Source organism: Betta splendens, chromosome 2 (assembly GCF_900634795.4).
Source record: "Betta splendens chromosome 2, fBetSpl5.4, whole genome shotgun sequence".
Classification (NCBI taxonomy): domain Eukaryota; kingdom Metazoa; phylum Chordata; class Actinopteri; order Anabantiformes; family Osphronemidae; genus Betta; species Betta splendens.
In genome coordinates this window covers 15,921,574-15,949,148 of record NC_040882.2, presented here as the reverse complement: position 1 = coordinate 15,949,148, position 27,575 = coordinate 15,921,574, and the positions used below count along the sequence as shown (strand labels likewise).

General features: G+C 41.4%; 3 protein-coding genes and 1 non-coding gene across 5 annotated transcripts; all 4 read right to left on the bottom strand.

Annotated features, from left to right (window-relative positions):
- Nucleotides 1-712: 712 nt before the first annotated feature.
- Nucleotides 713-6,245, bottom strand: eif4a1a (eukaryotic translation initiation factor 4A1A). Its single transcript, XM_029140635.3, has 11 exons — nt 6,131-6,245; nt 4,823-4,865; nt 4,602-4,734; nt 4,373-4,512; nt 3,949-4,117; nt 3,459-3,568; nt 3,176-3,319; nt 2,957-3,094; nt 2,763-2,852; nt 2,323-2,402; nt 713-2,152 (listed from the first exon to the last, which is right to left on the bottom strand). The coding sequence occupies exons 1-11, from the start codon at nt 6,151-6,153 to the stop codon at nt 2,008-2,010; spliced, it is 1,215 nt and encodes a 404-aa protein (XP_028996468.1). The 5' UTR covers nt 6,154-6,245; the 3' UTR covers nt 713-2,007.
- Nucleotides 3,683-3,822, bottom strand: LOC114851593 (small nucleolar RNA SNORD10). Its single transcript, XR_003785208.1, has one exon. It is a non-coding gene; the product is annotated as a small nucleolar RNA SNORD10 (small nucleolar RNA).
- A 1,358-nt stretch (nt 6,246-7,603) lies between the features above and the next one.
- Nucleotides 7,604-16,549, bottom strand: senp3b (SUMO specific peptidase 3b). Its single transcript, XM_029140495.3, has 12 exons — nt 16,226-16,549; nt 14,970-15,095; nt 13,456-14,166; nt 13,084-13,197; nt 12,371-12,482; nt 11,832-11,979; nt 11,483-11,530; nt 10,730-10,807; nt 10,313-10,450; nt 9,609-9,692; nt 9,218-9,268; nt 7,604-8,953 (listed from the first exon to the last, which is right to left on the bottom strand). Exons 2-12 carry the CDS (start codon nt 15,055-15,057, stop codon nt 8,843-8,845), a joined length of 1,683 nt encoding a protein of 560 aa, XP_028996328.1. The 5' UTR covers nt 15,058-15,095; nt 16,226-16,549; the 3' UTR covers nt 7,604-8,842.
- Nucleotides 16,550-18,760: 2,211 nt separating this feature from the next.
- acox3 (acyl-CoA oxidase 3, pristanoyl) lies at nt 18,761-25,131 on the bottom strand. 2 transcript variants are annotated; one of them, XM_029140321.3, is made up of 19 exons: nt 24,971-25,131; nt 24,105-24,232; nt 23,922-24,019; nt 23,681-23,816; nt 23,492-23,566; nt 23,033-23,122; nt 22,734-22,877; nt 22,408-22,496; nt 22,096-22,192; nt 21,673-21,855; nt 21,164-21,286; nt 20,930-21,050; nt 20,728-20,850; nt 20,468-20,581; nt 20,212-20,327; nt 19,954-20,128; nt 19,803-19,870; nt 19,464-19,550; nt 18,761-19,201 (listed from the first exon to the last, which is right to left on the bottom strand). In XM_029140321.3, the coding sequence occupies exons 2-19, from the start codon at nt 24,222-24,224 to the stop codon at nt 19,082-19,084; spliced, it is 2,079 nt and encodes a 692-aa protein (XP_028996154.1). In that variant the 5' UTR covers nt 24,225-24,232; nt 24,971-25,131; the 3' UTR covers nt 18,761-19,081. The 2 variants fall into 2 exon arrangements, with proteins under 2 accessions (XP_028996154.1, XP_028996164.1); XM_029140331.3 differs by lacking the exon at nt 24,971-25,131 and adding an exon at nt 24,723-24,931.
- Between the last annotated feature and the right edge of the window lie 2,444 nt (nt 25,132-27,575).

Below are 27,575 nucleotides of genomic sequence, written 5' to 3'. Positions count from 1 at the left end.
CCAAAAAGTTTATCTGCCTAGAAAAGAGCGACGAGAATCTCCACTAGGTTGAAGATATTTCAACTGTTTTTTGAGGCGTGGACCTTCTGTCCCACCAAATCGATTGGCAGGTTTATTTACATTACTTATCAAACTGTCGCGTTGCCTTCATGAACACCAAACAGCTGCACAGTAACTGATCCCCAGCATTAAGGCCAAACACCTCATCACCCATTAGATTTTCCCAACAGACCAAGCTTGCTAAGGATCAAATCTACACTCTTCAGTACACTTGAGTGTACTTAAAATTGTTGAGGCTCATGTTTTGAAGTCACTTTATTTCAATTTCACTGGTTAGAAGTAGGATACATGTACTGTAACCAGCTGCTCACGCTTCCTTTATAATAAAAGATGACCACGCAGCATTTGAGTCAGCCCAGATCTGAAAGACACACTGACACATACTTTGTGGGGAGAAACAGAACCTCATTACTGATTTATTTAGGGCAATACTTCAATCTCATAACCTTTAATGGAACTAAAGATGCAGCTTTATATAGAAAATATAAAGCCATATTTAAAACAAACATCGAGGCAGACAAGACAACCAATCAGCAACAATCCTGAGACGCGTTCAGAGGGAATCAGCTCAGATGAAGATCCTCAACGCTTTGCTCTTCTTATGGAGTTTTGTTATGCTACTTTCTGATCTAGTCAACAATGCAGAAGTCACTTTACACTGTAAAAGGAGAAACCTTTATTTTTTGTTTTTAAGACCATTAAAATAAATACTATACAGAATCCAATGTAGAAAACTTGATACACTGCTTCTGTCTCGAAAAGGTTAACAATTTCATAAACTCATTTTAAAAAATAGCACTGACCGTACACCCCAAAACATGACTGTCTGTCCTAAGTCTGACACCACACCACCCGGTGACAGGGATTTTAATGAGCGCAGAAAGAGAATGACGATTTGTTTGCTTGAGGGGTTATAATCTATAGAAGTCATCTGTAGTTTGGTCCTTTCGTGTCAGTCTTCTGCCCTCCCCCACACAATGCGGTGAGGTAGATTACAAAACAAAAACAACTACCCTTCAAAAAAAAAAAAAAAAAAAAAAAATCCAATTTTTAGATTCAAATAAACTCTATAGATTAACCATGTCAAACAGATGAAAAGCCAACAGGTAAAAGGCAACAACTCCTCACAACTCACCTTTCTTATGCTTCCAATCATTTGTGGCCAGGCAGCCTTCAAATGAAGATCACGGCTCAACGACTGTACAAGCTGAGCAGTATGTACAAAAAAAATAAAAATAAAAAGCAATACAAGGATCAAAACGGTAAACGAGTGATGCATGATCAATTTTACTATACAGGTCTTTTTATTGAATATACCCTGTGTTTTTTTTGGACCCCCAAAACCTGTTCTTACATGATCAGGATGTGTTAAATGCGGCTGGATGTTACACTGAAGCTTCAATACTGATTTGGTCCAATGCGGCACTTTCATTGAGCTGAGTCCAAACTGAATGGAAGGCTGTCCACCCCATAATCAGCAGTGCAGCGCCTGGTGATGCTGTGCAGCTGCATTTCAAACAAGCGCCAATCATGGTCCAGTCAGCATGTTAGCCACTGAGCCAGCGGAGCCATTTGTTAGAAGTTACAAACCTAGGGATTTACTTTTTTCTTAAATGTGCTTTTGGAAATGCAATTAAGTTTGCACTTGTGGGGACCCAGCTGTAAACTTGCTCTGCAAAACGACCACGATGAAAACGTTCAAATTAATGCTTCAAGAATTTGGGCGCTGACATGGAGAAAAGAATTATGGCGAGGAGAGGAAACAGGTTAGTTATTCATTCATCCTTCCACAATGGCCGAGACTATTTTAGAGGTCAGGAGTAATGGCAGCATTCCTCCTTCGCTCAGGATGCAGAGGGTCAAGTCATTGTTCAAATTGTATAAGAAACAAGATGGGACTTCTAAAATAAGCAGGGTAGGAGGTGGCTGAACGTGGTGCGAGTTCTTCTAGATAAGATCGGCCACATTCATGGGCATCTCCTCAACGGTGGTGTTGTAGAATGTCTCAATGTCCCTCAGGGTTCGCTTGTCATCCTCTGTGACCATGTTAATGGCTACTCCCTTTCTGCCAAAACGGCCACCTCGACCAATCCTGAGAACGTATAAAATTAAAACTTTAGCAAAAACCTGTACAGTGAAGCCACTGAACCATTAAAGACAGGTAATCTGATAAAACACGCGATTAAGTTGCATATGAACATTATCACAAGTCACTCTAGCAAGAACACTTTCTTCTTTCATAGCCATTGAAGCCAGTTTTACCTGTGGATGTAGTTTTCTCTGTTAGTTGGCAGGTCATAGTTGATGACAAGGGACACCTGCTGGACATCAATACCCCTGGCCTAAAAAAAGGACCGACCAGAGTTAAGCGTTAAAACCGACACCAGAATGAAACAACCTAAACCGTATGTTATATACTGGGTTCTAGCTAACTAAATGTGAGGTTCACTGACAAGGCCATTAAAAAAAAAAAAAAAAAAAAAAAGAGGAAAAAAAAAAAATAATAAGTGTATTCTGCCAATTAGTTGAGAGTCTAGGATTTAAACCTAGCCACAGTGGAGGACAGACAGGTTTCTCTACCAAGGCACATTCAGTCCTTCACCAACACTGTAGATGGGAGGAGAGGGAGCCTTGGGCTAAACTATTTAAAAACAAGATGTTCACAGGCTACTATGAGGAGGCTTAAATAAATAAGGACGTACCAGAAGGTCAGTGGTAATAAGAACTCGGCTGGAACCAGAGCGGAATTCTCTCATGATCAGATCTCGCTCCTTCTGATCCATATCTCCATGCTGAAACACAATTCAATGTCATAAATGACTAGTTTTCTTTCTATCATTAAAAAAAGCCAATATATGTTCCTCTATAAACAGAACAGCTGTTAAATCAGTCTCACCAGAGCAGAGACAGTGAAGTCTCTGGCGTGCATCTTCTCTGTGAGCCAATCGACTTTCCTCCTTGTGTTGATGAAGATGACGGCTTGTGTAATGGTCAGGGTTTCGTACAAGTCACAGAGTGTGTCCAGCTTCCACTCCTAAGAAGAAATTAATGGCATTAACAACTGGAACCCTAATCATACTGCATCACAAAATATTGAACTCTAGTATTTCTTTACCTCTTTCTCCACATTGATGTAGAACTGGCGAATACCCTCAAGGGTCAGCTCCTCTTTCTTCACTAGAATGCGGACTGGTTCACGCATGAACTTCTTTGTGACATCCAACACATCAGCTGGCATTGTAGCTGACAGCAAGACCACCTAAAGATAATTTAAAGTTTAACGTAATGTAACAAAATTTTAAAAATGTTAAAGGGGCAGTTTAATGTGGATTTTCCATTTATTGCCTGTTTGAAACAGGCACTCTAGGTCAAGTGTTGCTCACAACTTTAGGTCTTACCTGTATGTTGCTGGACAATTTCTGGAAGATCTCGTAGATCTGGTCTTTGAATCCTCGACTAAGCATCTCATCAGCCTCATCCAGCACAAACATTTTGATGTACTTAGAAGCTGTAACAACAAAATGAAACATTACATATATATCTGACTGGGGTTTGGTATGCACCTGCTGGCACAAAACACTATGTCCTCTAAAATATAGTTATGTTGAAGTGTGATGGTGCTGCATTCAGAAGTTTTAAATGTATGATCATGCTTCTGGGTCCCTACTGTTTGCCAACTCAAGCTAGCAGAACGCCAACCAGAGCAACAACACACCAGGGGTTTACAGAATCAGTTGACACGCATGGATTTCATCACAATACAGCACCTCTGATTATACACATCAGTGGATCTCACCACTATGTGGAGAACCCCGTTTTGTGTCCAATTCTGTTATTAAACAAACTGCAGATCATTCTAGGGGAAAAAAGGTCATGTCTAATACTTACAGAGGTTTTTGCGGCTCAACATGTCGAAGACACGGCCAGGGGTTCCAACCACGATGTGAGGAGCTTCAGCCTGCAGCTTTTGGACCTCACTACGGATGTTGGTTCCTCCAATACAGGCATAGCAACTGGCTCCCATGTAATCACCCAAGGCCAGCACCACCTTCTGGATCTGGAAATAAAAAACAGGACATGTTACATCTCCATTCCAGCAGAAGAAAGGGCTTCATAGTGAAGTGAAATCTTTACTCCGCTAAGATTGAGTCAGCTGAAGCAAAGCACTAGTTTACCCTGAGGCAAGACAAGCTTCAAACTGTGCACACCAGGCTAATCTGCAGGTGAGTCAAGCCTGTTACTGATTCTATTAATGCCTAAATTCTAACATGCACAACGCCCCAAAAAATACACGGTTTAGTGATTTGCCTACCTGCTGCGCCAGCTCCCTGGTAGGAGCCAGGACCAGAGCCTGGGTGCCTTTCAGGTCCACATCAATCTGCTGCAGAATAGAAATGGCAAAGGTGGCAGTCTTCCCAGTTCCAGACTGGGCCTGAGCAATCACATCGTAACCTAAAAACACACAAGATTCATGTCATCAAGACAGGTTCAGATTTGTTGAAGTTGACATGTTTGAATTTCTCATGGTACACTTTACTCACCCTTGATACAAGGGAGAATGGCTCTCTGCTGGATGGCGGAAGGCTTCTCAAAACCATAGGCGTAAATTCCCCTTAGAAGAGCCTCACGCAAGTTCATCTCATCAAAACTGTCCACGATCTGGTTCCAGTTGCTCTGTAGGGGGTAATAGAAAATATTATTTTTAGATACAGATAATCACTTTGGGATGGAAAGATCGCTGTCACTGCTTTTTATAACTCACCTCAATGATCCCATCTGGCTCCATGCCTTCAGGGCCATTGTCTCTGAAAAGGACAAACAGAAGGTTTATTTAAAGCTAACTTGTACTACAAGCAAATTCAGACTAGCACAAATACAACTACGAGCTTCCTTAATACCAGAGCATTGTGAAACATGTCCGATGAGCTCATTTACTGCTCAGCTTTGCCAACATTTCATTTCCTGTCATCGGCTCATCACGTTCCGCCACAGGGCAACGCGTTTCCTGAGCGTCCCTAAAGAACGTTGGCTCCACGGCGCTCGATGGAGCCATTAGACGCCGCCACATTGGTGAGCGCGAGCTCCGTCTCTGTTGTCCGCCATCTTTACCACATACGTTCAAGATGGTCGTTTCTCCAGCGGGGCAGAGGGGGTAAATTGCGGAGACTGTAAAATGCGCCATTTCGTCGGGTTTATCAACGCTGTACTATGTACGACACGTTACGCGCGGCTGATATAAGTCTCTGCCGCCAATCGCGGTTTTTTACAACTTATCTGGGTGTAGCCTCGGGCCGCTACAGCCAATGCTAACGTCACAGGCCTGCCCGTCTTTGGCCTTTACTATTAAACGTGTCCAGTCAGCGAAGCCCATTAACGGCGGTTCACCCCAACACAAGTGCCGCTTTCATTTCACGCCGTGAGCCGGTTTCGACCGGCTGCGATTCCAGGTGAAAAGCCGCCTTCGTGGAGTCTGCGGCCTGTGCTGCCGGCATTGTCCAAGGCGCCGGTTAACGCCATGGCCGCCATGTGCGCCGCACGTACCACGAACAAAAGAGGAGTTACAAGAGACGACGTGGAATTTTTCCTTCGTTGTACGTCAAAGCTCGAGTCGGGCTGCTCTAATACGTAGTCATAGCCGAGATTGGACGAATGATTAATACGGAGGAGTCGAGTGGAAATTACCGAGGCCTGTATCGTGCTCATTCACGTGCTACCCAGGGCGCCGGGTGCCATTACCCTCAGTTACATTCACGGCCGACAACGACCTAAAACCGGCAAGCCATCTATATCATGTGTTGATCGAATAGTAAAGTAAATATAGAGGTAACCCAATATGAGATTTTACAATAAGCGCTTATCGAAAATTCATCAAAGAGCCGTGAAGATGGTCAGAAGCAGCTACGCGCAGGCCCCAACTTCAGCTCGAGGGGGGAAAAAAAGCATCAGGATGCTTCGATTAGCGTCCAAAAGCCAACTGCGGTGTCCGTAGGGCGCTCTAAAACATCGACGTATATGTTTACGTTTAAATCTAAAGCGCGTCATAGGCATAAGGTTATGAAATGTTCCTTACCTATTATCATATTCAGCCGACATTATTCCAAAGACAGAAGCCGAGGCTGAAATCTCTTATATACTTTGACGACAAGGAAAGAAGCCTTCTCATTGCAAACGAACACCGTCATTTATCTGTGCGCCCGCCCATACCGACTTGTGATTGGCCAAATCGTACGTCATGTCTAAAGTAGGCGGGTCGTTGTGTTTTAGTACGCACGATTACTGTTAGAGCGCTTAGAGGGTGGAGTTTACGTTTCACAAGCTTTTACAAAGATTCCAGACGTAACCAAGATGGGAAGTTTCAGCGGCCCTTGGCTTTAGAGCATTTCTTCGCCAACGCGGACTAGAAAGAGCAGAATATTCTTTAATATAGGGTTTGCTGCGGTCCTTAGTGTCAAGCACATAAGGAAAAGTGCATTTATATTCTCCAGTGATGTAATCTACATCACACAGTGTCGATGAGTCACCCTTTAGTCATGTGCATTATCTAAACCCGAGTCATGACACAATTTAATTTCATTATCAACAGTAGCCTTACAAAAAGACACCATGGCAGACAAGAGCTCAGAAAATATTATGCAACTACTGGAATTAAAGCGTTTACAGCAAAAGCATTGCATTATTGCATCATAATTGCATTATAATTCACAAATGACCAAATCAGAGGTTTATAAGCATCCCTCCACAAAACAGACATGTATGGTTAATAAACATCCTCCTAATTACTAAGTTATGTGGATTGGTTGAATGTTCAAACCAGTTTTCATATAAAGCCAAGGAGATAGATTCCTGAATAAAACAGATTCTGGGTAAACACACATACTAATACAATTGTTATTTTCAGGTTCAAATATACACATTATCATTGGTAACTTAATCTTTAATCTCCCAGTAAGCATTGGTTTAGTCAGCTGGGAAATTAACTCCCTGAAGGCTTTGATTAGCAAAACTAAAGTCTCCTCAGAGGTGTAGGGACAGTGGTTACCTGGAGAGACAGTCGGCTCCATAGGAGGGGCCCTTGTTTTTAAGATGTAGATGAGCTGCTGAATCCTCTCCTGAGTTGTACTAGCTCCTCAGACAGGATTCAACAGACCATCTGCATCTGAAAGAGCAAAGGCACTCCTCTGAACAGGAACATTTAAATTGTGAATAGGGAACACTAGTTTACATGATGGGTCAGGGAAGACCCTCAAAATAGAACAAACGAGGAAGCCCAAGGCAACATCACTTTACCTTGCAGTCCTTTCATCACCAGTTTCAGCAGTTCAAACCTTGGCTGAGGTGGCATGAACCACAATATGCACACAGGAGACCATCCAAGTGTGAACGACCTGACTCAGCAGGCCGATACTATCGCCAGTGAGATGTAATTTTAAGCGTAGTTGTATATTTACAGTAAGTATAAAACCTTGGTTGTATTTTAATTCCACCTTTTGCAGGACAAACCTTCCATGACTCATACGCAGTACGATGATTAAAACTCACAATCTCCTTTGCCACATATTTTATTTTTAGCAACCATAATGCATTGTAGAAGATATATAAAACTGTCAATTTTGTTGAATCAAATCCTGTTTGAAAAAAAGAGAAAAAAAAACAAAGCTATGAACAAATGTGTTTTTCCATTGTAAAAAAAGAGGAGGGTACTGTAACTTCATCGTGGACATGCTAGATCTGCTGTGTAGCTGCTGTGGTCCTCAACAAAATGGCTCTCAAACCTTCAAAAAAATACTTAGAGGATAATTTTTTTGTACCTACTCAAAAGAAAACAAATTAGTAGTCCTCCTTTTAACAGTTTGTTTAAAGCAATAAAGCATATCAACACATTTACTGACAGAGATAAAACACAGAAAAGGATAAATGCAAATGTAAAGCCACCTCTTGTTCGGGCCAACCTGTTATTCAAGCTGGTTTAGGAGTTGTCCCGCAGTCACAGAGCCAGTCTCCCACTTGAGGATGTTATGTGTGTACAGATGGAAAGTGTGGCAGAGGCAGGTGGATCAATATGTGGTGCGCTCCATGGATGTTGCTTGAATTCTGACTTAACTCAGAAAAACACACGACAATGGCCTTTTGTGTGTTTTCCCACTGCACCACGGTCATTGATTATGCATATGCATTTCAGCTTCAGCATCGGTTTAAATCCGTCATCTAAACAACTGTCAACAAAGTGTACAAACACACTGGAAATTTCACGTTGTCACTACAACACCAACATTATGTGTTGACTAAACGGCATCATCAACATAACACTGGAGAGCTTTCCTTCCCTTGGGGGGCCCTTGAACCAAACATGACATACTGTATTGGGTTGGTTGCTGGACTGATTAGCTTAAGTAGAAGTAAGGTTTAACTTACTTTTGTTTGGATTTTTATTATATCTGACTGAGAAGTACAAGTGGACTACAATACAATGGAAGATTAGCACATTCCCATAATGGAAGCTAGTCTTGGCCTCTGTCAACCACAAAGTAATAACCAGGACGTAAAAATTAAAATTGGTTTTCAAATTGTGGAAAGAGGCAAGCAAAAAAAGACAAAAAGTGAAACCATGACATCACCTACAGAGGTAACTTTTCTGGAGTTTGTCAGAGAAAAATTACGGTTTACAGAAGTTTCTTGTTTCCTGCCAACCACGTCTCCCCTTGTCCTCGTCTTGTTAGATCATTGTCCCGCACCTTATTGGGGTGTGGTGGTGGAGTTGGTGGACTGGGACGTAGGTGCTGGGTCACAGGATGAGTTTGCAGTGACACAGTTCTTTGTACATTTGCCTCCTCAGCCGGGGCATGTCCTGCTGGCCAAAGCTGAATGGCTGCCCTAGTGCCAGACACTTGCAGTACTGGAAAGGAGTAAAAGAGAAGCTTATTGGCCCGTAGGGACAACACATTCACAGCATCACCTTTGTAAGGACAATGCCTACAAAACAGAAGCTTCGTGTTCCAACAGCACAAAGCAACTAGCTAGACCATAGGTCGTCCAGTGTGCAAAAAACAGACGGCATTTTCTAGGCTTATTAAAGTACACTGGCCATCAGTGAAGACAAACTAAATAGTGGTGTAAAACAGAGTCCAGACGATAATGTCTAAGACTTGAACATACTCACCTGCAGCACAAAAGCACCACAGTCACTGTCGTTGTTTTGACGGCCCACATTCTGTGGCAAGGAATGACAAGGAAAAGTCAGTGATTTTTTTTAATTAGTAAAAAACACAACAGAAATATGTCTAAATGTTAAATGGAACCAGGTGTTAGCAAGTGGGATTAACACTCTGGCATTAGAATCTACAGTACAGTCACCCTGAAGATGTTATTGGTGAGCTCAGCAGAACATAAATGTCATCTTATCACTAGGCTGTTTGTGGACAGATTGTGTTTGTTCATTGTGACAGATCATATTTTATGAATTGTGCAGAAGAGGTTTAATGAATTTTCTTCCCAATGTAGTTTGAATAATTACTATTGGCCAATAAAAACCAGGAAATAAAACGCCTTACCATTTTAAAAAACCCTTTCCATCCCGTCAAAAAGTTCCGTTGGTCTTTTTTGATTGCCTCAGCTTGCAGATACTTAAAAATGTGCTGGAAACAACAGCAAATAGGTAAATGAGTAGAAAGTTATGTGCTAATGTGATGAAAAGATGAGCTTAAACTGACACGTCTTTGTCCAGTTATAACACAAAGATACCAATACAAAACAAAACAAACTATAATATAAACTTTAAGATTTTACAAAGGTGTTATTATAATAGTTAGCACTTAAAATCTATGCCTGAAATAAATAACATAATAACATAATCTGCTGTCTGAAATGTAGGTTAGCAGTAATGAAAGCAGCAGCGGTGTGGAACAAATAGCAGTGCCTTCTGGCAGAGTGCCTCATTGGTTGGATTCTTTATATTTTAAGTGCAAAAACTGCTACCAGCATCCTGGATTTAAAACAAATTACCAAAACATTGTTCAGGGAAACAACTTACATGCATGATATGAAAAGATTACTATAGACTCTCATTGGCAGGTCAACCTGACTTAAGTTACCCTCACTTGAAGAATAGAGCCCTGTAGAGACTCAAAGGCAAGCTACAGCCTGGACAGACGCATTGTGTCCATCCCTTTCTAAAGATCTCTAAGAGTCTGTTCACTCTCTCCTTTTCAGACACAGCCCTCTAGTGTATTAGCCTGGGGTTGCTGTCCAATCCTACCTTGGGGCAACGTCTGTTAAGCGTCCGCTGAGAGTCAAAGTAAGTGATGGCTCGACGAGGAATGTCAACACTGACAAGTGACCAGTGGACCTCCAGATGGATGGGGATCAACAAGAGATCTTTCTGAAAGATGTCAACCTGAAAAAAGCATAATGAGAGGAAGAGGAAAAGCTCGCGTGAACCCTCTTCATCAGCAACAAAGAGCTTGGATGGCTAAGCCTGGTCCAGGAGCTTTTCTGTGTCCTACACCCACCGCTCATTACCTGGCTCAAAAACGTTAAGTCCAGGGAGGGTTGAACAACAAGAGTAGCTTTTGTGGACAAGGGTTATTCACCCCTGAGAGAAAAAGAAAGCTAACTAAATTTCTTTATTCTAAACTAGATTCTTTAAAAACTTAGCCCAATGGCTCCCGCTTACATTTTTTGTCCACCGTTTGACTCCGTCGTAGCCCTTTGTCCTTAGCTTATCGTAAAAGAAGCTGTTGAAAAAGTGAACCTGAGAAGAGAACAGAAAATTACGTTTACCAGCTCGTAAGTACTTGAGTAATACCTGAAAAATTAGGCTCTGTCACTGATTGATGCTCACTGGTCACCATAAACATGTTAAATAACCCAGACTTTGTTAGTAGAGCTCTTTTGCTTTATACATAACTCATACTCTTGAGGTAGTCAGCTGAAGGGGTGTTTCATTTTGAAGTTCCCTGCTGTACTTGTGGCTTCTCTTCTTCGCACCATTATCCAAATCATCCCACAAAGGAAAGTTTCCCTCTTATCTAATGCTTTTCTTGCCCAAAGCCAGTTTCTTTGGCTGCATATTTAAGTATCAAAGCCTGCCTGAAATTTCATTAATCAACTCCTGACAACAGCCTTGTGAACATGATGGTAGAAAGGCATGAGCGTACCAAGCTTACAGCTAAATGTTACTACATCGTATTATAAAAAATATGCTATTTCTTGTTGAACTGTATTTTAAAATGTCACTGTAACTGACTAAGAATGTTTTTAATATTCACACCTTCCAGTTCGTGTTCAGCCAGCACCTACACTCTCTTACACCCACATGAACTAGACTAGCATAACCATAAGCATCATGAGGCAACTGAACCTAACTCTTACACACGCTTTTATGTGTAAGAGCCCTACCAGGAGCCCTGTTAGGTTATGTTCTTACCTTCTCTGGCACAGAGTCCATCACTAGGTCACCGTACATGTTCATTATCTAAATAAGCAAACAAAACAATGATGAAATGCAACACAATGCTCTGCTCTGAGATATTGGTTAATCACTACACTGGATAAAAACTCTGGCTAGTTGTGAACCCAATGCTTAATTTCTTGTGTGTTTAACACCAAGTGCTCATTATCTACACAATAACAATTTTATTGTTATTTAGTTGTCAGGAAATGTTTTCCACAAGGAGGTCTGGGTCATCATTAGGATTCATGTGTTTTTAGCTCTGCTACTGTACTACCTAAGTAATCTGTGACATAGGTCGTTCCCATGGTTTGTCGTGTAGTACCTGGTCGTTAAGCCAGTTCTGTCCGTACAGGGTGCCCAAGTCATCCATTGTCAAAACATGGCGCTTGTAGTTAACTCTGAATGTTTTAGCCAGGGCTGATCCTGATGAACGCTGGAAGGACTGTATTAAATGCTGGACCACTGCTTTCCTAAAAAAATAAAATAAAACTTATTTACAACCAGACATATGGGCAAAGTCCAGTCTTGCTTTAAGCTTGTTATTTTGCACTTTCCAGGCTCTGTACTTGAATCATAAAAAAAAGGGACAGACATGAGGGAACAGGCCATGGAACAATTAATGATGCTGTTACATGCACATGGTAGAGAAAGATATTTAATAAGTACTTTAAATTAAAACAATTTTATTTTATTAATATACCGGTAGCTCCAATTTACAACAAAAGTTATCTCAAGACACTTTAGGTTTCAAACTTTAGAAGGTTTCTATGAACCTTTGCTCCAAATACAGAGCCATAGAGCCAAGTGGGTTAAAAAACCAACGTACTACAACATGCATTTAAACACACGACTGTATCTGACCTGTGTGGCTGAGAGAAGCTCTCGCTGAAGATGTCCTGAAGCTTCTCTACAATGTCGTCTACATGGATGGGGATCAAGCTGCCATACTGCTGTAGAGACTCTTCAAGAATACCTAGAGGCAAAAAGGTCAGAAGTCACTATGAATATTAATTTCCCTTATTCATCCACAGTGTGAACATTATCAAAGTATCTAATGAGCCAATGGAGGATATAATTGTTTCCATTCAACAGGCTCAACTCTCCCTTTGACACTGTAAATTCTTGTTGCAGTTTGTGTATCTCAGTTTCAGTAAAAAAAAAAAACGTTTGGCATATCGTTGCATCAAGTTGCAGGGGCTGCAATAGCGCAGTTAGAGGAGGTCATCCTCCTCTAACTGTTAGAGGAGGTCATCCTCTAACTGCAAGATTGGCGACTTGAGCCCTCGTCATAGTTGATATGTTGACGTGTCCGTGGGCAAGACACTATAGCCCAAGTTGCTCCTGGTGTTTCAAAGGAGCGCCTTTGCTTGCATCAGTGTGCGAATGTGACAGCGCACGGGTGATAGAGAAGCTAGTGTATGGTGTTTCAGATCGGATCCCAGAAAGGGTGTATAAATGTACTAAATAAATGTGGACCATTTACCATCAAGTTCAAGTTAATGTAAAAAAAATAATGAACAATGTTAAAGGTATGTGACAATGAAGACGGGATATCCTTAGTGTTTCGTACACACCAGTCACACAACTCATGTGCTCCTCAGTTAGAGCCAGTTCCACTGGTTTGACCTCCATTTCCCGCCTTCCTCTGTCCTCTTGCTTGTCTAGAGAGCAGCCGTTTATCTGTTTATCTGAGAGAACATAAATTAATTATATACTTATTGGCTATGAAAATAATTTAACCTGAAGTAATATGTTGCAGAATGATGTTGGCTCTGAACTCAGTCATGATGCAACTTAGTACAAAAAATTACATTTGTAAAGCTGAAAATCTCAGTTTGTCAGGATAATAAATAAATTTTAAATATGATATATTTAAAATAGTTCACCTGCTGTAGTAAAGCATGCACATCACCTAGTCGTGCTTCGTGAAAAATGTACATGAGTACCTCTGTCAAGCTCTGTGAGCCGCTCATCGTTGCTGTCATCCTCTTCCTCTGTATATGATGACTGCGGATATTGCTTTATTCTCCTCTGCTTGCCATATAGATTGGACCTTTGCCCTCTCCGGCTCCATCGGTTCCCTAGGAGGCACAAGCGCTGTGCCCTTTGGCGCCAGCTCTTCCAGTGCTGAGTGAGCCGAAATCCAAGGCCACTGTGAGAACGAAAACGCTGCCAGCGCCTGAGCCTGAGCCTCCTCAAAGTCTTGTACCTGCTAAGGTGGGACCTGCACATGTCCTCGACTTCAGCCTGGGATAGACTATCATCTACAGTGACATCACCTACTGCTTGTGTCTTCTGCTGTGGTCCATAAGGTTGGTGTTGCTGTAAAACACATTTCTGGGTGGACTGAGAAGGAAAGTCTGAGATCTCCCACTCTTCGTTTATCTGGTCTTCTTCCTCATCGTCTCCTTCATCTTCCTCTTCTTCGTCATTGTTATGCCAGACTTCGCCTTCAAACACGCCCTTGCCCCCCCCTTCTAGATGATTTTCATCTTCATCTTCTTCGTCACCTACTGGTTCAATATCACCCATACCATCTTCCTCATCTACATACTCGCCCGTCCACACTTTGTCTTTCTGCCCCAGTCTGAGGTGCATGGGACTATGCACACTGTGGCCCGACACCGGGACAATGAGGTGGTCCCCAGGAATTCCACCTAAAAAAAAATCATGATGACCAGGAGTTATTCAGTCTGTTTCTATTTTTATGCTTATTTTCCATGAAGAGGGTGATAAAGACTTTTACCAACACTTTTACACAAATCTAGTTACACAAAAACATCATGAATGTACATTAGTTAAGTAAAATGATATCTGGATTCCTGTGTTTAGCTGTGATGGTTATCCCAGACACTTTAACCATGTTTATTTGCATATTATAAGATTTTTAATGTGATCTAAATCATGCTGCACACAACCCAGATCTGGGATTAAATCAGGATTTTTGGAGATGCTCTGCTTGAAGTCATCCTCTATCTGGTTGCACAAAAGCAGGATCAATATAACCCAGTATAGTTACCGTAGAGATTTATTCAGTGTTGTGATTTTCCACCTATTAAAAAAGCCAACTAAACTAACCTGACTAAGCCTTGTCCAGAGGAGGCTAACATTCAGGATACTTTATAACTACCTAAACTGAAACACAATACTGTATTCTTTTCACATACGCAATATAATAATAAAACTTGTTACATGTTGTTACTGTTTTTCAAACTACATCATTTTCTGTATCTGTACTGGGAGCAAGATTCCCACTGAGACATTATGATAATTGAACGCTGTCTGACTTGTGTATAGCTTACTAAAGTTTCACATAATGCTTGAACCTATGCCAAACAACTAACCCAAAGAGTTACTCAAAATGCTCTATGCAAAGGGTTTTAAATGTGTAATATAACTGCACCAGATTGTAATACAAGGTGCTCTTGAAAAGAAGTGTCAGCAGCAACAGACTGCTTACCTCCTCCTGTGGTGTCTTGTCCCACAGCGGTCAGACCCAGGTCTCCCTGCCAGCGGTTCTGGGCCAGGCTACCACCACTGTCTCGCATTATCCACGAACAACCCACAACCTGCGCCAGCTCGTCACCTACCAAAGAAATTAAGACATATGATCAGATTCATTGAGTGGAAATCCACTGTTGTCTCAGCTGTGGATCATTTTAAATTCAACTCTCAAATCTTCAAATCTCCACATCAGCTGCCCTAAAATGCTACAGGTCAGCACAGCAAGCTTTACATACATACATGTATTACACATTTCTACTGTCATGACACAATAAAGACGCAGACATAAATTCCTTTGAACGTGCAGCCAGGTATCTGCACACCTGTCTGTCCAGCTGGTGGCTAAAACAAACCTAGCAAACCTCCAAGGCCATCCACAAATAGAAATGTACAAATAGAAGATGGTTAAAAAAAAGACGTTTCTTCAACTATCCAACAAGCAGCAATATTAAGCAGTGACAGAACATTAATACGCAAAACACACAAAACAATGGAGATGCTTTGATGGATCTAACAGCTAGTCTGAACTACATGTAAACGCAGTCAAGCCACACATTTATTTGCATTGTGTTTTTTATTGGAAACTATTAGAAATTGGGATTCTCCCTATTTCACATGCTGAGAACAACTGTTAAACGCGGGACCCTGTTACCATGTGCAACTGGTTAAGGTGGCGAAAGCTAACCTAGCTTGCGAGCTAGGCTAGGTTGATTCGCACAATAAGTGCGAATAAACGGCCAAGACAAAAGGTGAGCGCCACAATTATGAATAGGCATCCAAAGTAGTGAATATTTTGACGTGGCATGTGTCGTCAGCAGGAGAGGATCTTTCGGCAAAATGTGCTATGAAGAGAACAATTACTTCCGATGCAGGAACTAGTCCTGACCGAGGCTAGTCTGTAAACGTTGAGTGCTAACAGCAGCTCCATTGGTTTAGCATGTAAACCTACAAACCATTCTAACCGCAAAGCTTGTTGTTTTAGAAGCTCAGTGGCACTAAATATGTCCCAGTCTCATTAACAACCACACAGAATAACAGTCCCCATGGTCCTTTACTTGTCTGCTGTCTAACCGTGCTGCCATGTTAGCTTTAGCTTGTTAGCAATATTGTCGTCAGCTAGCAGATAGCATGTTAGCACAACAAAATAAAAAGACCGGCTAGGTTATGTGTTCCCTGCATAGTTAAGATGAGCCGCTGCATCTCCGTGCTTACCGTTAACCTGCAGATTTGTATGAATATGTATCCCGCTATTCCCGACTGAAAGTTGGGCGTGTTTAATTTTGTAAGGGTATCGAACCAAAACAATGCTACTTGCTGATAGACCTCATTCAATAAAACCAGGTGTGGAGCAGTCAGATCACACCTCCATGTGAACTCGGGTGTCTTTTAATCTTCCGGTTCACGGAAAAAAATCAATACTTAATAGGAACGGTGCACATGAAAGCGATCCAAATTTATTTCAGTTCTGCACAGAAAGGGAGGACGCGCCGAGCCGGTGTTCCCTGTTAACGAGTGTCCACGTTATCTGATGACTGACTTCAAGTCCCGTACTGGTTGCCCGTAGTTACGGCAGCTGTTTGAACAAGGAAGTAAGCAGGAAGAAAGCATGTTAGCTGGCCTTATCAGTGCCTTGTCAATGAGATCTACACAACCAAACATTATAAGTAACCAGAGTTATCTGAACACACTTTAGAAAGTGTTTGGAGATATTATTTATAAGCGATGCGTTTTATACCCACACAATGAAAAGGCAAAACGTCTTCTTGATCTGACATTTTACTATATAATGAAAACAGATCGGAGCAATTCGCGAGCAGACAGTCATTATTTGCTGTCAAGCTACTTCTGTAACTATAAAATAATTTTAGTAAGACTCTAAAAACTGGTATTATACATTTGTTTAGGCCCCGTAAAGACATTGACAAGGCGTTCACAAGGACGGCTAACGTGCACTAGCCCTGCTTCAAACAGCTGCCGTAACTACGAGCAACCAGTGCGGCATTCGGAAGTCGGTCACCAGATAACGTGGAAGATCCTTAACACGTAACACTAGTCCACTGCAGAATATTCAGTCTTTGCGTTATGTCAACCATTAGTCTGTCGCACAACAATGTCGTCATTTACAATGCGTCTCAAAAAGCCTCTCATTTCACACCCAATTTCAGTCCCTGTGGAAACCGTGATAAATGTATAATCAACATGAAGTCATGTGATTAAATTTATCTAAAGCAAAACACATATCATGTAATGAAGGAAGAAGAGATGGCAGGTTTTGTTTTGTATTTACTAGATCAGTGTACAACTACTAAATGAGGTATATAGATAGTTTCCCAGTCCCTCCAGTTATTGTTGCTATATTCTTTACAGCAGAATGATGATCTCTCCTGTCTCCACCTGTTTCCAGCCCTAGCCTTTACTCTCTAAATCTTTAGACAACATCACATACTGCAGATGCAGCAAATTGGCAAAAACTCAGAGGGTTAGCAGAGTTGTCAGGGTATTGTACAGTCAGATATTTGGTCTTATACATGACACTCATTATGGGTTGTTATATATTTTCATCCATTTAATATGAATAATATGGAAGTGTCTCACAAAAACACGCTAATTAATAGTTGTAAATAAAATTAACCCTTTTTAAATGAACTATTTATAACATTGTAGTGAAGATGGATGTTGTCGTAGGTCTTTATAGAATAAGATACAACTTTATTAATGCCACAATAGGGAAATTTTTGTGTTTACAGCAGCAGCATGATGAATAAAAAAGAAAAATAAACACAGAAGTAGAAAAGTTGTTCAAAAGCGAATAATGGTAATGCTAGAGCAAGAAAAAAACAGTAAACAACAGTAATACCAGTAAAACAACAACAGAAAGAGAAACAACAGGTCGTAACAATTGTGTGTCACTGTGGTTCTGTGTTGTAAAGTCTTATGGCTGTGGGGAAGAATGACCTGTGGTAGCTCCTTCTACCACTGTGGGTGTAACAGTCTGGTGCTGAAGGAACTGCTCAGAGCCTCTACAGTGTGGTGCAGGGGGTGGAGGCTCTTATTTAGTCATAGTAAGAGGCTCAGGCACTTCAGCTTTAACTTATGAACTCAATTGATCATGTGATGAATAAACATAGTGTCCTTGCTTTTTCCTTTGGTCACAGCATTCTCCTATGGCTGCATTCACAAAAAATTGTCAAAACCTTTTACCTTAGACCAAAAAGGTCCTAAAGAGGACTCCTAGTCTAAGGGTTATTTAGAAAACCAGTTAGAGCACCACTAAAAAGACTAAAGACTAAAAGACTTTATGAAGAGGTGAGAACATTGCTTTAAAAGTGGTAATCAGTTCACAAAAAGAGGTCACTTACACATACACTACACTGAGTGTAGTGTATGTGGTTGAGAACATGCTTAAGTTTAGCCTGTCACAATACAGAAATAAAATGTGATCCTGCTGGTTGAACAATGCCAGCAACAGACTTAGTCTCATCAAATTTATTGATTTTACCTCTAGCATTTTTACTTCAGAATGTTATTCTCTTTTGTTTTTATTTGTTTGTTTTGGTTTATTGCTAGCACTTTGATCAGCCTCTGCTGTTTTAAAAGTGCTTTGTAAATAAAGTTGTAAATGATGATGATGAACTCTTTAGTTTTATATTTTTTTTTTCATTGTTTTTTTTTCTGGCACTGTTTTTATAATGGACACGTGTTTCTGTTTGGTAAGAAAGATGTAAACACAAAGCAGGAAACATTAACTGAGTTACAATGGGGTGATTTATTGCTAAATCCAACGTGTTTGTGCTGTCTCATTCAATAAACAATAAACCAATTTTTATCTGGTCAATCATTATAATCCATCTCTCAGCCCCTGATGTTAGTGTTGTCTGTTCTGAAACCAGCTTCCCTTCATTAGTAACAGGCCTCAGACTGTCTGCGTGGAGAGCAGGGCTTTCTATCCTGATTACTAGCCTTTACTACAGTATTATCTTAACTGGTCAAGATTCAGTCAATCACGGCACTTCCTTTTAATCACTTGATCCCTGTTCTTCATATATCCAGCGTGTCTGTGTCTGACTTCTACAGCTTTGAAGACAAGGACCCAACTACAGGCTTGTCTGCACAGAACTCCTTCCACCATGATGGACGCTGCAGCACATCATCTCCCTGCATCACTGTCGACCACAGGTTTTTGTAAAGCTGCAGGAACAAAAAACAAAAAGAGACATTAGTAATATTAATAACAATAGTTTAAGTTAAGCTGTGTTACAGTGCACCCCAGTGGTAAGGTACTAAACATACTAAAACTGTTCTTTCCTTGTCACATTTCCACTGGTCTGGTGTTTTAGGATCTCAGGATTTACAATCTAATTTTTTTGGCACAACTTGACAAATTTTGTATTAACAATTAGGTATTTATTGTGGTAAAATGAGGCATTTAATGTGTTTAGGTAATACATACCTGTCCGTCTGCTTTGCCAATAGGTGAGTTAAGGATGAAATCAGTGGGTGCAAAAACATCCACCAAGGCTACTGCATCATCTTTCAACTGAGGGGAGACACCAGAGACAGAGGATGATCACAAAGACTGGCAGGGAAGCATCTTCCATTGTCTTTATGTCATCATTTAGCTTTATGCAAGCTCGTCACAGGCAAGTACAGGAGCTAATAAACAATTCAATATACTAAAAGAACAAACTTGATTTGTCTTCCTAAGCTGGGAGAAATACAAACTAGAGCTTAGAAACATGGTTACATTACAACCAAACTAAGGCAGACAGAGGTAACAATGTGTGCCCACCTGGGAGCAGAGAGTGAGAATGGCCATCTGCACCAGCTCCGCCGGCTTCCTTCCACTCATGTAATTACCTTGAAAGAAACAATGTTATGTCACGGCTTTCACCATCAATGCAGTGGAATGTGTCCCCTACATGGCTGCAAGCCTGACATACCCTGGTAGAGTGTGGCCATGTGACCGCTGAGGCTCCACAGCCCATGTAGAGCACACAGTTTGCTTAGCACTGGTCTGACACCAGCTGGCGTGTCCTGGTCCATGGTGAGGTCATGAAACCTCTGGAGGCACATGTGTTCAATGTATGCGATGGCCAGGGAACGGCAGTAGTAAACCTGAACACACACACATGCACACACGCAGCATTAACCCTAAACTGTAAAGAAACTCAGTGAATCTTATTCACTGGGGCACTTACCTGGCTGTTGTTACGTGCCTCAAACTCATCTTTCCCTGAGGCCCTCTGCTGGTCCAGCCTCTTCTGACTCTCCTCCAGCAGGAAACACACCAGCCACTTGTAGGCTGCCAGAGGCACTAATAAAAAAGACACAACAGATACAAACATACAATTTAGTAAGTAAACAGAGTCACAAGAGATCTTGTAACATTGTAACATCTTCTAACATTTAATTCCAAGTTTGAAAACAACTGAACATAATCCAGTCTGGGATTACCTGACGAGTTCATACACTGCTCCATCGTTGTTGCTGAAAACTTGCTTTGCAGTATGCTTTTGAAATCATCCATAAAATCCACAGTGTGAAGTGGAGACTCAATGCGTTCACCACCTGAAGGAAGGTAACAGCAACTTGATGCCTTGCTCTTTCTCACTGCAGGCGTTTCCAAATGCAGTTCCTGCTCTCACAACTGACCTCTCTCTCCCCAGTGACAACAAAGAACCTTTTAGTAATATCGCAGTGGATACGTGACTGACCATGGAGCTTGGCAGCAAGAAGGCTGAGCAGGTAGTTGCTGGTCTGCTGCAGCAAAACGTTGTTGTCTCCTTCATATGTGCAGTTGGGGTCATTGTCATTACGTAGATCACCCAGACGATTCACTAGCAGGGAGAAGTAACGGTCAGTTGGTCATAGAGCGATTGGGAGTCAGAATACCTTTGCTTTCTCTGTAGGACTAACTGGCCAGGTATCCATGTCCTCCACAGGCCTCCCTGCACTCCTGGATCCCCCGCTGAGCCGTCCACGAGCCCATTGGTTTACTAGAGCAGCCTATGGCGTGGATCTCTTTGCCCAGCTCTGCCTGGAACAGACAAGGCAGACAATATCTGATATCTTATATGGATCATCAAGTGTTCTGGAGTTTTGTTTAGAAAGCAGTAGCGTACAATGGTGTTTGTTGTCATTTTCACTCACCTGTCTGTCACTCTTATCTCTCATCACCTGGCCAATCTGGAACTCAACAAAGTTCATGAAGGTGCTTTTGGTAAACTGCTCAAGGGCATATGCTGCCGCCAGGTACGGGATCAGACGCCATTGCTGGAAAAAAATAGAGTCTACAGTGAGTCCAAAGCCTTTGTTCAGATCACGTCATTTAGATTTTTGTCAGATCTGGGCTTATAATAGAAGGAAATCACTGCTATGTGACGCCTACTGTTCAGTGACCGTGTGTCATAGCAGAGCTGTGGTATCCTCAGTGAGGGTAAGCTGATCGCCATCTACTGGCATTACACGGTAGCACATGCCAATCAATTAGTCCAAACTTACAGATTATTTAATAATCGCCAGTATTTAAATAATTAATTGCCTCATAGGTTTCAAACGTAATTTATGCCACAGATCAGATATTTGTCATTACACTCATTTCAAATACAGGTGGTTTTGGAGATTGCAACAACAAACTGCTCCGTTGCCTTCACTCTGACCTGTAACTGATACTCCAGAACAGGAAGCTCCTCGGTGTCCTTAGGCCCAAACTGTCTCCTGGTGGCTGAAAAGCGGATGGCTATGACCAGAGCCAGCTTCAGGTTTACGAGAGCCATCCTGGTGATGGACACCCTGCCTCCTGACAGAGCACCCAGAGACGCCCCAAAGCGCTTGTTGGGGTCCTTGAATAGAAAAAAGAAATTAAACTTTCTCTACCAGATCCATTTCTTATTTTAACGATGAGCCTTTCTGTTTTCTGGTGTCAATGTCTATTATTCTCATCCAGCTGTCGGAACCTATGAAGCACTGGATAATGAGTAAAAAAATTCTATTTGATTTATTTGTGTTTAATACGTGATTTGGTAAATAAACTTTGTTGCTTTGGTACAGTATGAGTGGAAGTCTGCTGAAGTCATACTGACTTTGAACGGAGTAATGTAGCTGCCATTAGGTGCAACATCTCCCGTCCTATTCAGTAGATTCTCCCGTGGTATCCTCACATTGTGGAACAGAGCAAACCTGGGGGAAAAGGGAGGAAGAATAACGTGTGTGACGCCCCCCCCCAAAAATTGTACTTGTTCCAAGTTCCAAGACAATATAGCTATTTAGTAGTAGTATTCGAATATGGAAACAAAAACAAAAGTTATATTATGTCAATAAAGTTTATGAATATGTATTATATTCAGTTTCGGGAAAAAGAGGCCACCATACTAACCTCCTCTATTGTCACTTACCCGTTGTCCAGAGCATTTTGGCCCAGTTTCTTGCCCATATCTCCAACCAGGACACCAGGCAAGGCCAGCAGAGTCTTTGGATCCCTAATCTGCAGCACAGTAGTAACACATTTACCGGATGTGTTACTACAGCGTGTTTGTTTTGTTTTGCTAGGGTTAGTTCAAAATGTAACTTATTGCATCTCTGAAACATTTTTTTTACAGAATCTTATACATTGATAAAATGTTCATTGTATTATTAGAAAATGATGCTGTGACATGAACTTGAACAGCCTCTATAGAGGCCATAGCTGTTCCTTTATAAAGGGCCAAAGGTCTGAGCTTACCGGGACAACGAAGGAGTGCAGGCCGTGACAGGCCTTGTCCGGGGTGTACAGTTGGGCGAACACGACAGCGTGCGTGGCAGTTTTACCCAGGTTCCCAACCCAGAACTTTGCAGCCTCAAAGTCCGGAGAGTTGATCACAAACTCCTGCAAACAGCGAGTGCAGAAGGTTTTGCTCCTTGTCACACATTTAAACCAAATCCTTTATGGTAAATACTGTTTTGCCTTGTTCAGGTCCAGTAAATCTGTATATCATGAATATGTGAAGGTATTTAGTTTTGTTAAAGGCTGTGCATGTTGACCTGGGTGGACGGGTCGTACGTGGCTGTGGTCCTCAGACCTCTGGTGTTGCTGCCGTGGCTCAGTTCAGTCAGTGCAAAGCATCCAAACAACTACAGACAGACGATTACAGATTCAGAGGTTGCAAAGGTTCTTATTCAGGTCATGGCTGTTCTGGAGCAGAACCCCAACCTCTCAAAGACCTTTTCAGGTAGAGACATATGTTATTTCTTGAGTGTCTCAATTGAGGTACTTGCTGCTGAAAACAAAAGTGTTTGTGGTATCTGTACAACTCAGAATCTAAATCTAGACTAGTACAGTAGTATGAACTAATTAGCAGAGAAATACACTATGTCCATGTTAAGTTCAAACAATATATACACAGTTTTCATTCACCTTTTTGTTAGAACATTCTGACAATGTGTGAAATTTAAAACCACAATAAATAAAATAATTCTCAAACGGCATCAAACTGTAGTGACCGTCATATCCGCAGCACCATCGACGTATTTATCATGTCTTCGTGATCCTGAGTTAGCAACAGTTGCCCCAAACATCTAAAATAGAACGAGACAAGATGACGAAAGCGTGAAGCTTATTTCGTATCAATAGATTAAAATGTCCATCCATGAGTGGATCGATATAAAAGCATAGCACCTGTGCAGACTTACTCCTTTGTGGAGAAAGAACTTGGCAGAAGTTGCCCAGTCATACATGCCCAGGCAGTCATTAAGTAACAGAGTCTTCACAGGGTTGGCCATGGCCTCATCTTTTGTCAAGAAGTCGTAGCGAAAGAGCTGCTTCACCCTGTGGATTTTCAGTTTCAGGTTAACTCTGGCGGTTTAATGATTTAACTTCATGGAGGGAGCAAACTCAAAGCACATTCATTGTAGTTTATTATGATGCTGATACCTGAGAAAGGCGAGCTCTCTCATTTTCTCAAGAGAGATGTCTTCACCAGGCCGACGAGCAAACACAGGATCATTTTCCAGGGTCTTGAACACATGTTGCTGCAGCATAAACATAAACTTAACACCATGTGCATCCAAACATTTATTAGATACTACAGAAAAACTCCAAAGCACGTTACTGTACCTTAAATGCCACATTTTCCTCTCCTTCTATGAAGCACAGCATGTCCTTCCAGTTGAACGAGGCCTTTTTCCTGTAGAGGTCCAGGGGGCCGCTGGGGAGGTCTGCCACGCTGTGAGCCATGCTCTTGACTGCAGGTTAAAGGGATTCACCAGGAAAAGACAGAGAAATGCAAAGTCAGTGAGCCGCAAGTTAAAACCTAATAGAGAATGACTGACCGATGATCCATGCTGTTTCTTGACCTGCATTAATTCTCCTCTGATACCAAATAAGTATTTGCCAAACAAAGTCAGTAAAATGAGTAAAATAATATATGAATGAGTATATATAACATATGAACATTAAAACAATGTATGTTGGCACAAAATTTGTTGAAACGCTGATTTAGAATGTTACATTAAAAACTTAAGCCTACTTTCACAAACAAAAACCTAAACTTTTACAAACAAGGACCCGTCACACAGTTGTAGCAGTTCACCAGTATTATGGCTTTTAAAAAGTTTTTGCCTCGTCTTTGTTGGAACCGCCTGTTGCTGCATGTGATCCATTCATGATTGATAAAGAAACGTTTTCTAGATCATTTTTACAAACATTGAAGAGTAAAGGGGAGCTGATACAAACTTTATGGTCCACAATGACCTCTAGGTGAGCTGCTGTTATCGACAGAGAGCGTAGTCCAAAGCTCAGTGCGCGTTTGCTCTGCGTGACCTGCGTCATTTAATTCTTTATTTTTGTCCATATGAAAAAATAACTCTAGTTTTTATTCCAGTGACGTGCATCAGTTGCACAGCAGCTCCTCGGCTCCCCAGTCATTCGGCAACATTAGCATACGTAGACATTAGCATCGGTGTAGCTCTGTGATACTTTACAGGTTCCAGCTGCTGCTTCTCTTCGTCGCCTCTGGACTTCAGGAGCCGTCGGTCACGTAGAGACGTCCGCCTCGAGCGCTCCTGTCCTGCTCGACACCGCGAACGGAAGCGTAGCCGAGTAGCGTCACTATGGCGAGCGCGTCCCACGTCACGTGACCAAGGCGCGCGTTACGTCACATGACGTGTCGAGCTGCGTTTCACGTGAAGAACCTTGAGTACTTACATTTCAACACACACACAGGTAGAGCACATTTATTCATATGAGTGAAATATAGAAAAATAATGTGATTAATAAAAGACAAGCAAATCAGAGAGAACGTTTACATTTCTAACATTACAGTCAGGACCACACAAATAAAGGGTGAAGGTCATCATCGAAGCAGACTAAACAGGCTTCAGATGACCTGGTGGTTTCAGGTTGTTTAAATTAAATTGTATTAAAAAAATCACGTTCGCAATTTCCCTTTATATTTCGACACCAATGACAGAGGCAAACATGCAAAACAGCTAAAAAAGGGTAACTAAAAAAAGGTAGCATGTACAACCGTGACCCTCAGTGATTATTTTGCTTTATTCTCATGTGCTAAACTGAAATGACAAATAAACTCATTTAATGCTTAAATCGTGAATTTCCAGTGACAGTTCACAACAAAGTCAACTCAAGTCACAACTAATCCCACTGAGCAGCAGCCGGAGAAGAAAGACCCCCTTCAATGCAATCAAAGCAAAGTCAAAAGTCCAGCTGCTGAGTTTTATAGCTGAGTGATAGATTTTTCTATCAATCAGCTGTCGTGATTAAAGTAACAAAATTCAGCAACCATGTCTCAGTTTTTGACCTGCTTATCCATTACAGCAATTTCAGTGACTGGCTTTCTTTTGGACTCTTCTGCAAATTGTACATATAACTACTACTACTTTCACTGATATGTTAAGGCAGGACTTGAAAGTGACCAAAGATGCCTGTGCCCACGGCAATGCCAACAAGCAAACACATTTTCAGCTTGTCAGAAAATAAACCCCACCAGCTTTCAGTATTCTCTGTGCCAGCTAATGCTGTACCTTGTCCTCCCTGTGCCTATCATTCAGCCAGAGTCAAAGAGTAAGAACTGACTGTTCCAGACAACTCATCATGTTTCAGGGACCTTTTCAATGTCCAGGTTTATCCTTCCTTTATTACCCTGTGTCATCATCTCCGCAGGGTCATTGCGATCACCTTATCCTGCAGGTCATGCTCTGCTCCTCCTTCCTCTCACCTTTTTAAACTTTCCCTTTACAGTAATCACTGACACCTGTGTGTTGATCCAGCTGTTGATCCAGCTGTTGATCCAGCTGTTGATCCAGCTGTTTGGATGGTTGGCTCACTAACTGTTAGGGCTCTTCTCTCTGCCATCAGGATGGTACATCCTCAATGCTGCCTGTTGCTACAGCAAAGGTAGATGTTTTAGGTAGATGCTTTTTTTCATGGTTGCACTTTGTATCATTGAGCTTGTTGGATTCATACAGACAGAACACTATGTCTCAGCAGACCTAAAGGTGTTTATCTAAACTAGTAAATATTGTGTCGTAAAACTCATATGGGTGAATTATTATTATAATATAAGATTATTTTGCACATTTAGTTCAAAAATCGCTGAAATGTTATTTCTACTATATTTTCAAAATATTTGACCAATATTTATTGTGATTACCATTACAATGTGTAATTAGATTTAAATAGAACATTTTGAGGTTATTGCATTACAGTTTTATATTATTTACATTTTTAAAAAACTTGTTGGGCTGAGATTTTTAAGAATTTGCATTTCAGTGTTTTACATCCACTGTATCCTTCATTGTGTGTATTGGCACTATGATACCATGAGAGGGCAGGTCGGTTCCTTCAGCAGGCCTGTGTAATCAAGTCCTCCTGATGTGTTGATTCAGTGGATTTCAAGACTTTTATTAGCACAGGTGACACAGAATCACATAACCAAGATAAAATTGCTTGTGTATTTTGGGGCAGGGGAAGGTGGAGTGTCTGCTCATATATAGTCTCTGGTGTCAGATGAATGAATGAATGTCCTCCTTGGATAGAAACTATCCACACTCCTGGAGGATTACTGAGTAAAACTATGTTTTAAAATGTGTAAATTAATAACATTTCAAAGAAATCTTTGTGTTATACGTCAGACCCTTTATTCAGTGTAATGGAGAAGCATGTTTGGCAGCAAGTACAGGTCAGAATCCTCATAATTCCATATGGTCTCCTGAGTCCACATACCTTTGTAATACTATCTTTCTTTACTTCTTGTCCTGTTAACTTTTATCTGTCTATGTGCAAAGCAACTTTGGGTCTGACTTAGTCTGGCACTGGTTGACTTGAGCCTATTATTTAGAAGTTAGCCTAACTTTTCATATTGTTAAAAATACAAATATTTTATTGCACCTTTAAGCCGCTCCAAGCTTTTTAAGCCTTGCACAGATTAGTTCATTCTCCCTGGCAGGTGCTCACAGGCTCCATCCACGGCGTGGGATGTGTCCGGCACCTTTAGGCTTCTCCACAGATGAGGTTGAACCTTACAGAACTTCTAAAGAGTAATCTCTGTGAATATAGATGGCTTCTGGC

Bases quoted from the DNA above. Each gene is read 5' to 3' on its own strand.
- eif4a1a (XM_029140635.3), bottom strand. From the start codon at position 6,153: ATGTCGGCTGAATATGATAATAG. The intron at 4,118-4,372 runs GTAGGCAAATCA...TTTTATTTCCAG, and splicing joins CCAGGGAGCTGGCGCAGCAG to ATCCAGAAGGTGGTGCTGGC. The intron at 3,320-3,458 runs GTAAGACCTAAA...AATTATCTTTAG, and splicing joins AATTGTCCAGCAACATACAG to GTGGTCTTGCTGTCAGCTAC.
- senp3b (XM_029140495.3), bottom strand. From the start codon at position 15,057: ATGCGAGACAGTGGTGGTAGCCTGGCCCAGAACCGCTGGCAGGGAGAC. The intron at 11,531-11,831 runs GTACTACACGAC...TTGCTTATTTAG, and splicing joins AGAACTGGCTTAACGACCAG to ATAATGAACATGTACGGTGA. The intron at 10,451-10,729 runs GTAAGCGGGAGC...TGCTTTTTTCAG, and splicing joins TCAAACGGTGGACAAAAAAT to GTTGACATCTTTCAGAAAGA.
- acox3 (XM_029140321.3), bottom strand. From the start codon at position 24,224: ATGGCTCACAGCGTGGCAGACCTCCCCAGCGGCCCCCTGGACCTCTAC. The intron at 20,582-20,727 runs GTCAGTCACGTA...ACCTTCCTTCAG, and splicing joins TCTTGCTGCCAAGCTCCATG to GTGGTGAACGCATTGAGTCT. The intron at 19,551-19,802 runs GTGGGCACACAT...GTCTCCCCTCAG, and splicing joins TTCTCACTCTCTGCTCCCAG to TTGAAAGATGATGCAGTAGC.